The 16,348-nt window shown below is 47.2% G+C and overlaps 2 protein-coding genes across 3 annotated transcripts in view; one reads left to right on the forward strand and one right to left on the reverse strand.

The window, feature by feature from the left end:
* The window catches only part of LOC125768233 (protein brown), a 120,519-nt gene that overhangs the window by 81,984 nt on the left and 22,187 nt on the right, over positions 1 to 16,348 (reverse strand). The window lies entirely within an intron of this gene.
* Positions 1,747 to 14,744, forward strand: LOC125768228 (nose resistant to fluoxetine protein 6-like). The gene is made up of 10 exons (XM_049435598.1): positions 1,747 to 3,881; positions 10,793 to 11,031; positions 11,122 to 11,315; positions 11,677 to 11,934; positions 12,016 to 12,291; positions 12,398 to 12,643; positions 12,725 to 12,950; positions 13,027 to 13,201; positions 13,432 to 13,574; positions 13,670 to 14,744. The coding sequence occupies exons 1-10, from the start codon at positions 3,224 to 3,226 to the stop codon at positions 13,886 to 13,888; spliced, it is 2,634 nt and encodes an 877-aa protein (XP_049291555.1). The 5' UTR covers positions 1,747 to 3,223; the 3' UTR covers positions 13,889 to 14,744.

Genomic DNA, 16,348 nt, shown 5'->3' on the forward strand with positions numbered 1-16,348 from the left:
ATCGGTTGGGGCACGGTTCGTTGCATGCATGGTTATTTAACAAAGTACGATTACGAATAATACCATTCGAACTAATGACTCGATTAGCAAAGCTTGGGAAAAGCGATGGCACTAGTGCGTTAGTGAAGCTGATGTAACTTGCTGTTGCTGTGATCAAAAGAATGGATTCCTTTTTGGTGTCTTTGCAAACTTCTGCAGATGGCTTCTGGTTGCGTCAAATCGTGAGTTGCATTGACGTCATTCGATGTACGGATGAATCTGAATTTGAATAAAACCGTATCGAGAAGCGCCATGCAATGCGACGAATGCTGCGAACTCATTTTCCCCAAAAACCCATGATGTGCCAAGAATTGATGGATTGATAAATGGGTGACATACCACCACACCCGGTACCATGCTGCTCCTGGATAAGCGCACACCCGGTCTAGGTTAAATGGGAAAATTAAGCAAACGGGGTATTTCCGGCACGAATGGTGGTTATTAACCGACGTGACTATCGCTTTAACGGAAGGTCAATCAGGGAGTAGGTTAATTTATTAATCATTGTCTGTCGCACGTCTGGGAACGACAAATGGACGTTGGAAAGTGTGTGTGTGTGTGTGACACTGCAAAGGTGCGAGGACAGGTTGAATTTCATCACCTTGTGCACTGGGGGATGGTAAGGTCATGGGAGATTTGTACATTAATCTGTTTGTCAGCGGCCACGCAAGGAAAACAAAAAAGCATTGCGTAAAATTTTCCATATTTTTCCCATCTTTTCAAGGTCAGTAGGGGTTAGTATCGTCAAATTCTGGATTAAAGGTGACATGCAATAAAACGATATTTATAATCTATCTATGACTCATTCGTTTAACTAGCTTTTGGCCATATTGCACTTCGCAACATTATTCTAATCTCAAACTGCACAGTTCCGAATGATACAGTTTGAAGGATTTCTATCGATTTCAAGTGTGCTAAAGCCTCCAAATGTGTCTGAATTACAACCTGAAGATTCTTAAGGACGGCCTGGCCGTATCAAGACTTATAGTTACCACGTAGCCGGAGAGTAAGTCCTTGCTACGGGGGAAACGGTCCGGATGGGATTTCATACCCGGTCCTGTCGTGTGGAACCGGCGCCCTTTATCGCATACATCACAGGGCCGTCCCTCCCTTTCCTGACAGTAATATTAGATGAACAGTTCCCTAACATTAGCGTGTTTATTCTCATCTTCAGATAGATGTCCTTCATGGGTTTTGGAGATAACGTCTTGACTTAATTGTTCTTTGGTTCCACCAAGAACCATACGGGGACAACGTATCCTCAGCTCGGATATCCTTGTGTCTGACGACGACCTGTTCAACCTTCACCCGACCGGCCAATGATCTCTCCGAACCGGGGCTTCGTTGAGGAGTACTACAAGACCGGCAATGGGTTCGAATTCCCACACGCCCTAGAAGAGCAAAGGGAGAAAAGTGAGTTGTTGGTTTTCTTATTGCTATTACCATTGATGCATTGATTATGTTGCGCCGGCCAATATCAGCATCCCACCCTCTTCACCACCATACGCACACACACAGACACAAACTCTCCCCTGTGGATTCCTTTCGGTGGGCAGTGTTGTCATACCCCTACTCTCCTGCATTGCTGCTGCTGCTGTCAACATGCGGTCGTGTCGGTCGTGTCGGCGTCGCGAGAAAACCCGACACGACCGACCGGGTTGACCGGACCCGGATTTTCGGCAGCAAGATCATTACGATGCACGCGCTGGCCCAGGTCACACGCACGCTCGCCGTCCGAAAATAAACTGCCACCGTTACCGTGATCATTCAAAAGTAGTAACGCAACCGCCAACAGTCGCCACACGGTCCGGGGGTACGCGGTTCGTGATTTTGTGGTGAATTCGATCGATCGTCGTACGCACGTTGTCAAACCGTTGCATTATTGTGGTGTGTGTCTGTCACAGAGAGAGAGAGAGAGGGTGAGAGGGTGAGAGTGATTTTCCCGATCAGAAGAAGAAAAATAAGTGACACAGTGTGCATAAAGTCGTTACCGTGATAGGCACGGCGCGGAGCGTACGCCGTTGCATTTTGTGTTGCACGGTCAAACACAAAAAGGGTTTTTTTTTTGGTCCGTTCGGTGCATCTTTCTAACCTTAGTCAAAAGTTTCGTTCGTTCGTCGATCGAACACGGTGACGAAAACCAAAACGCGACGCGAAACCGTGGTGTGCGGCATTTTATTTTTTGGTGTTTGCGTGTGTTTCACTTTCGTTGCGTTGAAGCTGTACGGGGAGGAGGGTCCAGCGAAAGGGTCAGCACATGTTTGCTGCAGCACACTCTCAATGCGGCCGTTGAGTTTTGTTATGTGATCGATGAAATTCGCGCGATCGCAGCCTCCAAACGGGCGTCTTTGTCGTCAGCGCGCCAACCCCCCAAAACAGTGCCCGAAAAGGAAAGAAGGAATCGAACGAAGCAGACGCGAAGCAACGGCAGAAACATAAGTAGAGCCGTGCGCGGTGCGGTATCGTGCAATCGGTTTGGCCGAAAAATTGCAGCAACAAGTGGGGCGGAAAATTTGGCCCCACGCTCATTTGCTTGATTTGCTTGGCGTCGCGTATCCGATCAGGGTGATCTTCGACCACGATTCGTGGTGTGACGAAGAGAGCCAAACAAAGCCAAAAACCGCCAAAGATTAAGCGCAGTACACGAAAGGGTTGCAAATCGGCCAAGTGAAGATCCGCAATCGGTGCGAATGTGTGTTCCGGGATCTCTGGCCGCCGCAACGCCGTTTCCGTTTCGTCCGTGGCCGGGTGTGATAATAAAGATTACGTAAACAAAGTACACCCCAAACGGTCTGCCAAGCAGCCTGTCTGGCATTGTGTAGCTTCGCTCGACCTGACCCGACCCGTGGTGTGAACTGGAGTGTGGTGTGGTTGTGCGGGAAGGAAAACAAGCCGAAGAAAGCGTCCAAAGAGAGAAAGAGGAAGAGAAAGAGAGAGAGAGAGAGAGAGCGAGAGAGAGAAACCACACCCTTGGTCCATGGTTTTCTGTGTAACACGGCAGCTGATCCAACGTTGTAAAGCAGAAGATTTAGCGGCAAAAGGTGACGTAGAACACGAACCTTTTGCTATAAACCATTGAGGGAAAGCAGAGAGAAGAAATCAAAAACCGTTTGCAGCTGTTGCAGCCGGAACGACGCGCCAGTAGATCACAAGGAAACAATTTTTTTCGAACACCGATATCAAGATGGTGAAGAAGTGCCGCCGTTCCATTATCTGCGTTGCAGTCCTTTTCGTAGGGCTGGGCTTTATAACCCTCACCCAGGCTGGACAGACAACAGCAGCAGCAGCAGCAGCGGGCAATGATGGAGCAGACAACACAAACAACATGATTAACGCGACCCAAACCGATGCGCAATCGGCATCCAGTTGCAATGGGACACAGAGCACCACTTCCGATACGGGAACCAGCATCCCCTGCACGGGGGGTGGAACCCTCCGAACGCCACATCCATTGGGAGGCAAATTAAATAATGCGTCGTGCGTGAGTGCGTTCTGCGGTGCCGAGGGTGACCCGGTGATGGGGCACGCTACGGAGGAGCTAGATGACGTTGTGATTAACGCCACCGTCAGCAAGGGCGGCCACTCCCAACAGCATCAACATCGATCACATCTCCTACCACCGGCACTGGTGGGCGCAGATGAGGAAGGTCCGGCCGACCGGGGGGCGACACTCGAGTACGGTGGCAAGCGGGTGGTGCTGAAGGCGGAAGTGCTTAAGCACACTTCCGTTCTGTACGGTCTCATCTCGATCGCCGAACGGGACGAACTGTCGGAACGATGCTACCGTGAGCTGCAGCGCGTCTACCATGGCATACAGCAGAAGGAAATCTGGGCGATGAAAGGTAAGCATTATTGAGATTGTTCCGTCCGTATTTTGAAGCTGACATTCAATATTAGATTGGGAATGATAAATGGATCAATTACGAAAATTCTTCGTACGATCAAACACTAAATTCTGATCTCCATCTCTGAGCAACAACTGGAACTGGTTTGAAGATTACCATCTAGTATCCATTGGTAGTTACTCGCCACAAACTTTCAGGAGGAAGGTTTGATTGGGAAGCTTGATAGACATCTTTAAAATGGCAACAGTCAGTAAGCTTAATTTTTCTTCGGCAATAGCTCATCAACACGTGTTAATCCAATCGCTAAATATCTCTCAAAAGAACAGGTTTCAATTTCGGTCGTGTTACGATCATTTTCAATCAATCGCATCGGCGTCCATCTAGCATCCATTTTGTTTATCTCCATTTGGGGTGCCCTAAAGCACCAGCGAACGTGGGGAGACTTTGTTAAATCTAATTCGATTTAATTCTATCGCTGCGTAGCACGATGGATAGACCCACCACAGCCGGGACGGCAACACGTGTGCCAGATTGCGTGATTAGTTTTAACTGTTTATGTTGTTGTTTTTGTTGTCTTCCAATTCTAGAATTTGGGTCCTTTTGAAAACAACAATCGTGTTGTCGGTTTGGCCGAGCCGGCGGGAACAAAATCCGATTGTTTTATACCCCATTACCCATGCGATGTCTCCGATCTGCGGCGTGTGGAGATTCGGTGTTGCGCAGCAACTTCGCGTGCTAGTGATATTACTCAATGTACTTTTACTCTCGATTTGTGCCACCACGATCACCACCACAAAACGATCGTCATCAACGGCTGTCGACGTCATCGTGCAGGAGGCGCCTCAGTTTTCGATGGTGTGTTTTGGGAGTTTTTGGAACCCGGTTTGGTCCGAATGTTGGGCCACGTTTAGCAACCACCGCCAGCCTGCATCTGCAACGGGTGGAAAGTGAATGATCGTATTTTGCGCATGCCGGTTCGCACCACAACCACTGGAAGTCGCAGCAACGCAGATATCTCGAATGCGTATCTAGAGCGACGCCAAGTTGGGGCTGCATTGTGGTTTACATTTGTTTGTTGTGACTCTTTCTCTCGCCTCTCGTGGATGGGTTGTGGTGTGTGATGGGTGGGTGGATTGAGACGGCCGACTGAGAAGCGACCGGTTAAATTTAAGCACATACTCGTTTTTGGAGTGGGAAATCCCTTCGAGCAATGCGCAACGTTCAAGGTCAGGAATTCATCGACGCGCAGTTCGTGTGTGTGTGATGCTTTGGGGTTTTTTTTGGTAAAGTGTGTAGAGTCCCCTCAGTCCCACCAGACAAAGTGGGGGAGATGAAACCACCCCAAAACGGGTGGTTGGTGACCGATCGACACGTGTTGAAAAGCTAATCGTTCCAACCAATCAATTCGATTATGATGTATATTACACACCAGTGACGTCTATCGGCGCCTCACGAGTTTGACCCTGGGTGGAGAATGATCTTGCATTGATATTCTTACGATTTGATTTGATTGAATTGACGCCTTGCTGTTGTGAAACTGCCCTGCTGTCCCACCGATTATGCTTTGTCTGGGACCTTCAAGAAAGGTCCCAATTTTCATCACCGAAGGACGGCCTAGCCTAGCCACGGGCTTAAATGGAAACTAATTGTAGGTTAAGATGAATATAGACACGGCTATTCTGTTCCCCGCCTGTGGCCAACACAAAACCCTCGCCTTCGCATGCACCATAGATCCGGAGGCAATGAAATTCAAACTCTAAACAGTTGGACACTTTAAGTCGATGGTGATGCGAACGGTGCGAACAAAAAAAACTAATGGATCGCTTAAGTGTTTACCTTTCTTATTTCGTTTTGCACAATGTTCAACTAAAGATTGCATTCGGTTCGAACGGTTGCACTTTCGCAAACGCTCACAAAACCCAAAAATACTATCCGCGTACCATCTTGCTGTCCTTCGTCCGTGAGAAGCACCTTCCAAACCTCTTTTCTTCATGAACCATGGATATAACTTTTTTTTATTATTTTGCGCTTCGTTCAATTACATCAGATTTTACTCTCCAGCTGAAGATGAAGATGTTAGAAGAAGAAAAATTAACCGAAAAGTAAAACATATCTTGCTGCTGGCGTGAGTGATGCTTCACCATAAGATTTGTGCACTCGCTCATGGCCAAAAACGGCGGAATGCAACAAACGACACAAAGTTTAATCATTTTTTTTTTCGAAACCCATTAGCATATACACGGATGAGAGATCGGCAACATTAAACACACACTTTTCGTTGTCAGAAAGAGGGAGGGAATATAGAAAAAAAACCCAAAGTGTCATAAATGTTTACCCATGATCAGTCGCTCCCCTTGAAGATCATCGCGGATATTCGGTGCTTGAGGAAATAGCAAAGGAATTAAGGTGCGATTTGTTCAGTGATTTGCTCGATCACTCGACTAGCTAGAGTCGTACGCGTGTGTTCGCTTATCTGGCTCAAGGTTAATCAACCCGTCTTGTTGTACGATCAATATTTGTTTGATTATGATTGCGAAAAAGAAGAAACCTCTTGAGGACAACCTTCTCTCGAGTCGGTTTTCAAACAAACACAAAAAAACGTGCTCCGAGAAGGTGGTATATGACACTTTTCTAGCGGTTGGCCTTCGATACGATCGATTCCCGTGGAACTTCAAACAAGTGCGCGCGTTGATTCAATGGTGGCCACTTTCAACGGTGCTTGCAAGCGACGGGACATTCCACTAACCTTAACCTTTCCACCAAAAAGTGACACATATTGAACGGTCCAACACAATGAGCACAATGCCACCAGTGAGTCAGTAGGTGGTTCTACGCGGAATCAAAAAAAAAGGCGAAGGCTAAGAACACAAAATCTCTAAAACAAAATTATGTGTCTCCGGCACGATCGATTATGCAATCGGATGAAAAAGCGGAACAGTCCAATCGGCCCATTTTGATGTTTTGGTTTTTTATTTATGCACAGATCCAAGCGCCAACGCATTAGCATGCAACATATCGGTATCGTACACCGGGAACTTGCTTGTCCGGTCGTCCGGAATGACGTTTATGTAATCATGCTTGAACTTCTCTTCGCTTCGTTGTCGCATCAAGGCGAGGAGTTTCGTGACGCGAAATATCGAAGCTTCCATCACAAGTGACGCTGTGTGTACGATAAGAAGATCGCTCTGCTATTGTACACCCACCAACCCCGATGGGACGAAAATAGGTTACGCTTGACACGCCGCGTGCCGTGTATAATTTGTTTTTGTTAGTTTTGGCTATTTATGCTGCTTAATCTATCTGATTGCGTTCACCGAATCGCATGCGTGGGTTGTCAACGGGAATGTATGTAAAAAGAGAGACAAACAGAGAGAGAGAGTGGAATTCGCCCGGTTTGTCAGATTTATTCTCATGCGTTAGTTTTCTTCGCCGAAAGTGGGTTACTTTTCCCTTTTGATGTTTTGGATTTTACAGCAAAAGATTTCGAGCTCATCCAGCGTTTGCGTGTGGGGTGATGATACGTAATAGTTGATGGTACAAATTCAACCCCCCCAAACAAAAAAAGCTACCAAATCACTGTGAGAGTGTGCACGGTGTTGATAATGACCTGTAACTAATGCTTTCCATCGACATTTCAGCTCCAACAGCGAAAAGAAAACATGCCCGAAACAGCTTTCATTTTTCACACCTGTGGACCAACTCTCCTAGGCTCGTCTTTAGTTGGGCTGCCCGTACACGGTGGCTTCCCCATAGTGCCCAATACCAATAAATCCATCCGACCAACTAACCAATTATGTTCCTCATCGTGTACTGCTTTATTATCACCCTTATCGAAACTGTTACGTGGAGTACGTACGAGAGACGGAAAGTTGTTGCCTGCTATATAGTGTGCGGCTATTAAGGAGAGGAAAATTATGCACTTTAGGGCCTTTGGATGCATTGCACAAAGTGTAAATTAAGTGAATTCAATACGCTCGATCAAGCGTTATTAAAGATGATTGATCTTCTACTTGAAAAAAAACAACAAAAATGCGTTTCAATCCTCCCAGTTCAGTTTCATTGATGTTCTCCAACAGCAAAAAACAGACAATATAGAAATAACTTCATCGACCGACACACGACACCGAGGAGTGATGAGTTAATCGTCCATTCTCTACATAGGTCAAACGCACGTGACTGCGCAGAAACATTATGTCTTATTATTTCGATCTTTAGGTATCGATCGATCGCACCATCACGCTGGTGAATTGGTAGAATAGTTTTGCAAACTTACAATCAACAAAATCCCAACTACAGGGTCATCAATTATTCGTGAAACGACAGGCTTAAAGATGCAATGAAAAAGGAATTTTGCAAGGTTTGTTTCCCTATTCATGTGGGTAGGCTTTTTTGTTTTTATTTTAGCAATATTTCGTGAAAGGTTGTGCAGCTGTGGTTGATCCATCTGCTGTGGTTTGTGTTGTGGTTTTCATGAGGAAGTGCATCGAAGGATATGTGATAGTTTTCGCCTACCATTTTTGGGGAGATGCAAGATAGCACTGTATTCCGCCGCTCGCATGAGAGGTCACACACCAGTCAACGGAAGGAATGATTGCTCTTTCAAGGTTGACAAATTTAACGTGCAATATACGCACACCAGACCCTGACCAGTGGAGATAAATAACAATCCAAGTATTGTTGTGAAAAAAACCCTTGAGCGATTGGTTGAGATATTTTTTATTTCCCATATGCTGTCACTCATAGACTATTTTCAGTTTATGGTAGCTTCCATCCCACGGTGTTTTGTGACTGCGGAAATTAAACCGTTCGAATACGGGTTCTAACGAACGCTTGTGGCACGATGAAGCTGTTTGAAGGTAACATTTTTTGGGTTTTAATTATTCAAACAACATCGAAGATAAAGCCGATAGAAGATAGCAAAGCGACCACACACACTGATTGACTCGGAAGCTTATGTTGAAGAATGATATTAAATCAAACTATCGTAAAGCATCTTTGTTAGTGCCACAGGCCAAACTGAGACGTACCAAAATAGATTGTACGTAGTAAAGAACAAGAGCCCATTATGATGGCTTCCAGGGTTCATTGGTCCGGTTTTAGTAATTTAGTCAGGGTTGCTAACTCATCCACGGTCACAGCCACAGCCAGCCAGCCAAACTAACGTGCCGACATCGAAGTAACGGATTCTTTCCACCGGGGAAAGGAAGGTTTAGGAGAAGCAACGGACAACTTTCTGGAATCCAGTGTTGCCTGTTTCTGCCCGTCCGCATAATAGAAATGTGTGGCTCGTAGCCAGTCTTTTCCCTGGGAAAAAGTACCACCGAGAACCCTTTTTCCGGATAAGAAAATAGAAAGTGACCGAAACGGGTTCGTTCTCGAACGCAAACGTGTAGTACCACCTTGGGATTCTCGCTTGCGCGTGCGTTGAAGTCACTTGTTTCATTCCGCCTCTGTTACAGGCCGCACACCGGCCGAAGCGAGACGAAGGCAAACAAAAAGCAAAAGTGTATCACCAGAAAAACGCTAAGTGAGCCCGGCCGAGCCGAAAAGCGAACCGTTTCATTCATGCCTTTGCTTTCGGGGATTGTAAAACGGGACCATACGTCCGTCATTTTGTGGTGTGGAACCCTTATCGGTTTGGGACCGGTTTTTCCTCCCTACAATCACATTCGGTTCCCGCCATGAGATGCATTTTCAACTTTGTTTGCTACACGGTTGTAAGAACGGTTCCAAAAAAAAGTAAGCACGGAATTGGTTTAACAAATGGCTAAACACGATTTAATGGAAGATCAAACATTGACACACGGAAGACAACGCGCACATCTTGACAAAACAATAAAACGCTAACGTTCCCCTCGTCGTTCGTGTCAATCCGGTTCGGGGTGAGAATTCGTTATGCCCTTCGCAGAATTTCGTTTCCTGTGTTCTGTAACCCGTTCTGAAGCAGTCGTTGTGCCAGCTTGACGTAGTATCTTGCTGGAGCGTACAGTAAAATCTAATCGAGCGTGGCTTAAACTGGACGGTTTGCCGAAAACGGTGAAGGACATTTTGCCAAAGTCGGTCGGTTTTGGGGACTTTAAAACCGCGCTGGACACGCGTTGTCGCTCACTATTCTAGCTTGGCAACTACTATTTTTTTGTTATTTATTTTATTTTACTGATTTATTTTGTGAAAAAGTCGTTCCCTTCCGTTAAACGACAAGCAAAGGTTCCACCGTGGGGAGGGGATTTTCAGCTGCCGCATTGTCATATGGTTGATTTACTCAATGTCAACCTGTACCCATTAGGCACATCCGAAACGTAGATCGATAAAAAAGATCTTGTCGAAGGTGCAAAAAATGTGATACTCTAGCAATCGGCACTAGCTCTGCTGATACGCCGGATGACCATAAACGATTGGTTTATGATTGGCTTATGCAAATTGAACCTATTATTCACCACTGTCGTTGGGGTATTGTTTTCTTTCAGGGACAGGAAAATGGTATCCATCGCGATGATTAGTCATGCTTGATTGGTAGTTTGGTCCTTCAAGGACATCTTTCCGAAGGGGGGGAACTTTGGAGTCAGCTGATCTTGTTCAAGATCGCTTTTTTATGATTTGTTACCATCTGATTATACGAGCTGCGGTCCATTGTTTCACGCAGCGAACTTATTGTTGTTTGAAGTGGAGCATGTTATAAAATATGAGTTAAATTAACAGAACATGAAAATTGCATTTGAATGGAACAGGTTTGCAATAATAATAATAATAATTGAACAGGTTTTGCAATAACCGATTACTCAGAACGGACCAAACAAGATTCATGTTTCCGTTGCGATTGGTTTTAAATTTACCCTAAACTATGACCGCTTGAATTGGCACTTTGCATCGTAAGAACTTAATCTGTAATCTTTTCTCGTTTTCGATAGTGCTGGATGCATCTGGTAGCCAGGAGTCAGGCTTCATGTGGGGCCACAACCACTGGATCGGTTCAGAAAAGGGGTGTGAATCGACGCGTACGCCCCTCTCGATCACGCTCTCCGATCGGTATCGGCGCAACATGAAGCGCAATCTGGTCACCGCCCTTGCACCGTTCGAACTTGACTATCGGATCGTGTTCGCCAAGCATCAGTCAGCGTGGCAGGTGGATGTAAAGTTCCAGAGCGAGGTAAGTCTGCACAACGCACTGCACACCGTGTTCTGCCATTTCGCACACTGACCTTGCCGCCCCGGGGTGGTACGATTTCTGTCGTTTCAGAACATTCTCCACATCGGTGTGTGCATTCCGCGATCGTGCACGAACGACGAGTTGCACAATCTGACGGCGCGCTACTTCGACGAGAACCTCGTCCTGGCGCAAGACATCTACGAGTTCAAACCGAACGTGCTGCACGTGAAGAACACCACGCTCGATCGTGCCTTCTGGTCGAAGCCGAGCGTTTTCATCATCGGGTAAGTGATCATCGCGGGTCATTAATCGTGTCCCTGGTCAGTGGCTAGTGAGAGGGCGACCAGAAATTGAGTCATCCTGTTCGTACGGTCGCTCATAATCATCGCACACCGTCGTACCGTGCGATTGGTTCGATCTTTTGTCGGCCCTCGGTTGCGTCAGCGGGGCTAGCGCGTCCGAAAGGTGTGTTAATCGGTACGGTCAACACGAAGAATAGGCCACCATTCTAGCAACGGTACATTCACCCCGTGGGTTAAGGGTTTCTTGTTATGTTGCAATAGACGCAGAAACAGAGCACCGATATTTCTCTGACCAGTTTTGTGTTAATGCATTTTCCATTCGTTTTCCATCGATCTGTCTAAGACTCTCACTCGCCTTCACGTTGATGATGGTTTACTTGGCGCATAGCAGAGAGCAACGTTCGATCGAGGAAAAGAATAATAACCATTCGGCCGGTCCAACAACTGCACCTGACGTTGCAGCATCCGTCGGTAGCGATCTTGCAGAAGAAAGCACCTTCATCGATCGTGTGATCGATAGTTTCAATCTGCGCAAAAACCTAAACACAATCTTCCGCACAGACATCGCACCTCAATCGCTGCCCGTAATTTGTGGAATGAAGTAAGTAATCGATCGCACTTCTTCAACAAACTGCTACTCTGTGACCATGTGTGACCACCGTTGTCTCTTGTTGCTTGACAGATCGATCTGTTGCTTCCTGATTCTGTGCTTCCACATGCAATGGTACACCTTCTACACCGTGCACAACCCATCGGTAATGCTCCACTACGCCGAACAGGTACGGTTCCAGCTGGTCAGTAATGCGCCCCTGCTGGTGGACGTTTTCTTCGCCATCAGTGGCTTTCTGCTGAGCTACAACTTCATCCGCAACCGGTCCAAAGTGCAGGAGGTCAAGGCGAATACGGTCTGGGAAAATGGCAAGCTGTACGGCAAGATGCTATTGCATCGTTACCTCCGGTAAGCATTTGGGTTCCTCAGTGTGCGTGTATCGCTGCTCAGCATCTGATCAGTGCGTTTCGTTTGTGTTGTGGAACTACCACTCCCTACCCTTTTCTTTTTGTAGCCTTTCTCCAATGTACCTGTTCGTGACGGTTTTGGGCGAGCTGACGCACAGCTACATCGTGGAGACGTCCAAGTTTTGGGTGCACGAACGATCCGATCTCGGCTGTCAACGGTACTGGTGGCGCAATCTGTTTTACATCCAGAACCTCTACCCGGTGGACGATTTCTGTCTCACCTGGACCTGGTCGTTGGCCTGCGAGATGCAGTACTACATGCTATTTACCGTGCTGCTCTTTGTCTACGCCAAGTAATATGCAACTGTTGCACCCGATTCCAAAAACAGACACGTTAACGTTAACTCGATCACTTCCGTTCTTCCCGTCTGCAGGAGCTCAAAGTTCGGCAAGAAGGTGTTCGGTATGTTCGCGATCGGCACGCTGCTGTTTAACATTGCGCTGACGCTGAACTATCGATTCATACCGTCGTACGACGTGCTGTACAACACGGGCGATGCACTGTACACGGCGCCCTGGTCTCGAGTGTCTCCGTACGTGGTCGGGGTCTACTTTGGATGGCTGCTGGCGTCGAGTCGTGACAAGTTCACCATCACACAGGTACGTATCCAGACGGGCTTTTCCCGAACCATATCCACATACTTGTTGCGTTACACGTTCTTTCCTGCTCCACCAGAATCAATACCGGTGGTACTGGCTGTTGGCTTGCTTCTGTGTGACCTTCAGCATGCACTCCACGATTAAGCGCAACTTCCCGTTCCCGATTGCCTCGACCGTCATGGTGGCCGTACGGTGGCTGATCTCGTGGGCTGCTTGCTGGGTGATACTAGCCACCGGATGTGGCTACTCAAGTAAGTGTTTTTCTCTATTGAAGAATTTCTCGAAAAAAATACACCACACCACACACGCTTTAGTATTTTCAGAAACTTGAAGCTTTTTCCAACTCTTCGCTATACTTTCAAATTAAAACACTTTCCATACATTCTATGGAGTAGTCTTTCTTTATAATATATGTAAAACATTATCTTATTTTAGGACAGAAATTAATTATATTAATTTTTATCTGATTTTCCACTTCCAGATATTGTAACGCGAGTGCTTTCTTCAAAATTCTTCGTTCACATCAACAAACTCACGTACGGGATCTATCTGCTAAATCCACTGATAATCATCGTCACCTTTGGCGTGTCTGATTCCAGTGTCCACGCCGACCCTATACCAGCGGTAAGTCTAACACTTTCTCGTCTAGCTAATCTGTTTTGCTAACGAAATGAATGTTTTTAATTTTTCTCCATGGATTTCTTATTCCTTCTCGTTAGATCGTAATGGCGTTCGGCGTAACCGTGCTTTCCTACATAGCAGCGATCGTGTTTTCCGCCTTCTTCGAGATACCTTACTGTAGAATCTCGAACGAAATCTTAAAGCTCAACCGCAAGGTTTCCAACACTTCCACCGCTCGCCCTTCCCCCACGATCGTCAGTGAACCCAAACATCCACCATTTCCTGCGGTGATCGAGAGTGAACGAAAGATTAAGTGATAAGCGTTTGCATGGGAGTGGTGCATCGTTTCACGCATATCCTTAATTCTCGCTATCCCTATTCCCAACCATTCTCGCGTTCCTTCCTTTCTTAAGTCGGTTCGGGCGGTTCAGGCGCCCACCGGCGAACGAAGGAAGTGGTCTGGTAGGTTCTCGGCTCGGTTCGCCCAAAATCCAGTCGAATTAGTTTTGTAAGGCAGTGCAGCATGTGATATCTCTTCTTGTCGGTGATTCTTATCGATGCGGAGAAGGAACGAAGCAGTAGAAGGAAGCTGGATCTTGCCGTCTCCAAGAGTTTAAGTGTGTACGACCAGTTCAGCGCTGATCAGTTTACTATGTGCGAAAAGCTATTTATTAATTTAGTTGTTTAAGGGAATTGAGCAGCGAAGGACGTAGGAATAAACGAACATAAGCATCCAACACCGTTTGACCTTCAGCAGTGTTTGCGAAATGGAGAAGCAACCAGAGAAATTCGTTCCATGATGACATGTCCTTTCGCCCTTTAATGAGCTCTTATATTGAGCGGTTGTGCAAAGCCAGCATTTATTGCAGAAGGTGCTGTGCGTTTATCGTCTTCGCCGTTTGATGGTGGATAAATAAGAAAAAATCAACCCCACTGGATCAAGGTCGTGCATGACATGCAGATCGTACGATGCCCTGTAGCGCCCATCCTGAGGATGCTGACAAAAGCCGGCGGGCACGGTAATCTTCGCTTGTATAATGTGTGCGGCGAAAGACATAAAAGGGGGATCGGAAAAGGGAAGGGAAAGAGGCAAAGGAAAGGAAAAGGAGAAAGCGAGAGTGTGTGTAGATGTAATCGCAAATGCTACATGGTAGAGTGATTTCCCCCCCCCCCCCCCCTTTCCCCCCTCCTTGCCACCTTCCCTGCTGTTTTCGTTTCGTCGCATTATTTTCTTTCTGCCACTTCTGGCTTCTGCAAACAAGTGGGCCGACCGGTGGCGTCACATCGGCTGGAGCGGGAGCTGACGTGAATGACAACCCCCTCCCCGGCCCCTCCCCCCTTTCTCCATAATACTTCAGCCAAAAACCGGCTACACCTCTCTCCCCCACCCCCCTCCCTTCCCCATCCTATGCCTTTTAGCCACAAACCCGGTGACCCGCGACCAAGCGACCGACTGATCTACTAGCATCGAATCCTGCCGTCCGTCACTCGGAGGCTCCATTTTGCGGGTCAACCGATGGACAATGGACTCCCCGCGGTTAGGGCTTTATCGCGGAAAATAAGCAGCCACAGAAGAAGAGGAAGAAGAGGAATGTACAGATGGGATCAGGTCTAACTGGTTTTTTCCTGCGTCTATTTGGGGAGTTTTTTTTTTGGGGGAGATCCACTGGTGGTGGTGGTGTGGTTGGTCAATAAGGCTATGATCATGTGCTCGGGAGTGTGTGTTTGTGTACGTGTTTGAGGAGATATTTTGGAGCGTATCGCCGTATATGCATCTGGCCGGGGGGGTCCAGAGATTCCTTCCATCCCCACACCCCTCCTTTCTACTCGCTTCACCTTTCCGACACAAGGAGAGCTGTTTTGTTTTGCTCCTCTTCTACCAAGTTGGCATTTTCCCAGCGCGCCAAGAAGAAACAAAACAAACAAACAAAAAAAAAAGCAAACGATTGCGCACACGACCTAGGGTAGGCCTTTGTGGTGTGAATAAGCGTGACACAGACCGCACCATCCACTGTGCGAAATGTGTGTTTGCCGAAATTGAGTAACCAGCTCTCGTGACTCGTCTCATTTGCTTGTCTGTGCGGTTCGCAGACGAGCCACAACATGAACGGGAGGAACACCGATGGCGTCCACGAAATCCTCCAATCCTCATTGTCGCAACTGTGCCAATCACTTGGACCAAAAAGGCTTCAAACGCCACTTTTGCAGCATACATTTTTTGCCAAGAAGGAAGAAACCATTGCCGAACATTGCCGTGGCCTCATCAGTGCATGGTGGTACGCACCATTAGAACAGTCGAAAATCGTTTGCGAAGGGTTGGAAAAAGCTTTCGAACGCGCGATGCAGTGCAATTACTGTGCAACAATACTTCAAATTGCGCGGCATCGCACACCAAACACGGCAGGGCCGCGGACGAGAGGATGACGAGTAGCGGACTGCTACTCCGCGACAAATTGTTGAACGACGTTGCGGCGCTCTCACGGGTAACGCTGTGCTGTGTTATAACGATGGATGAGAGGCTCCATCTGTTCCACGCTTGCTGTCGGAGGTTATGTGGTTTAACCACAACTATACTGTCCAAGATGCTAAAGCACACAAAAAAGCCGCCCGCCATCGAAAGGATTTATGTACTTTGGCGTGCTTTCTATTTGACCTATTGCTGCAACTGTGCACAGCTGTTCCCATCGAAGCCGGTCACACATAGAGCATAGTTACATCTCCACCGGCTACCGGTTGAGGCCTTGGCTGGCTCTACTGATCGGAAACCGTGTGCCGGT

The sequence above is a fragment of the Anopheles funestus genome, chromosome 3RL (assembly GCF_943734845.2).
Source record: "Anopheles funestus chromosome 3RL, idAnoFuneDA-416_04, whole genome shotgun sequence".
Classification (NCBI taxonomy): Eukaryota; Metazoa; Arthropoda; class Insecta; order Diptera; family Culicidae; genus Anopheles; species Anopheles funestus.

What these genes read in the sequence shown, in the direction of transcription:
- LOC125768228 (XM_049435598.1), top strand. Translation starts at nt 3,224, where the DNA reads ATGGTGAAGAAGTGCCGCCGTTCCATTATCTGCGTTGCAGTCCTTTTC. An exon ending in GGAAATCTGGGCGATGAAAG is followed by an intron (nt 3,882 to 10,792) that starts GTAAGCATTATT and finishes CGTTTTCGATAG; the next exon opens with TGCTGGATGCATCTGGTAGC. An exon ending in ACGCCGACCCTATACCAGCG is followed by an intron (nt 13,575 to 13,669) that starts GTAAGTCTAACA and finishes CCTTCTCGTTAG; the next exon opens with ATCGTAATGGCGTTCGGCGT.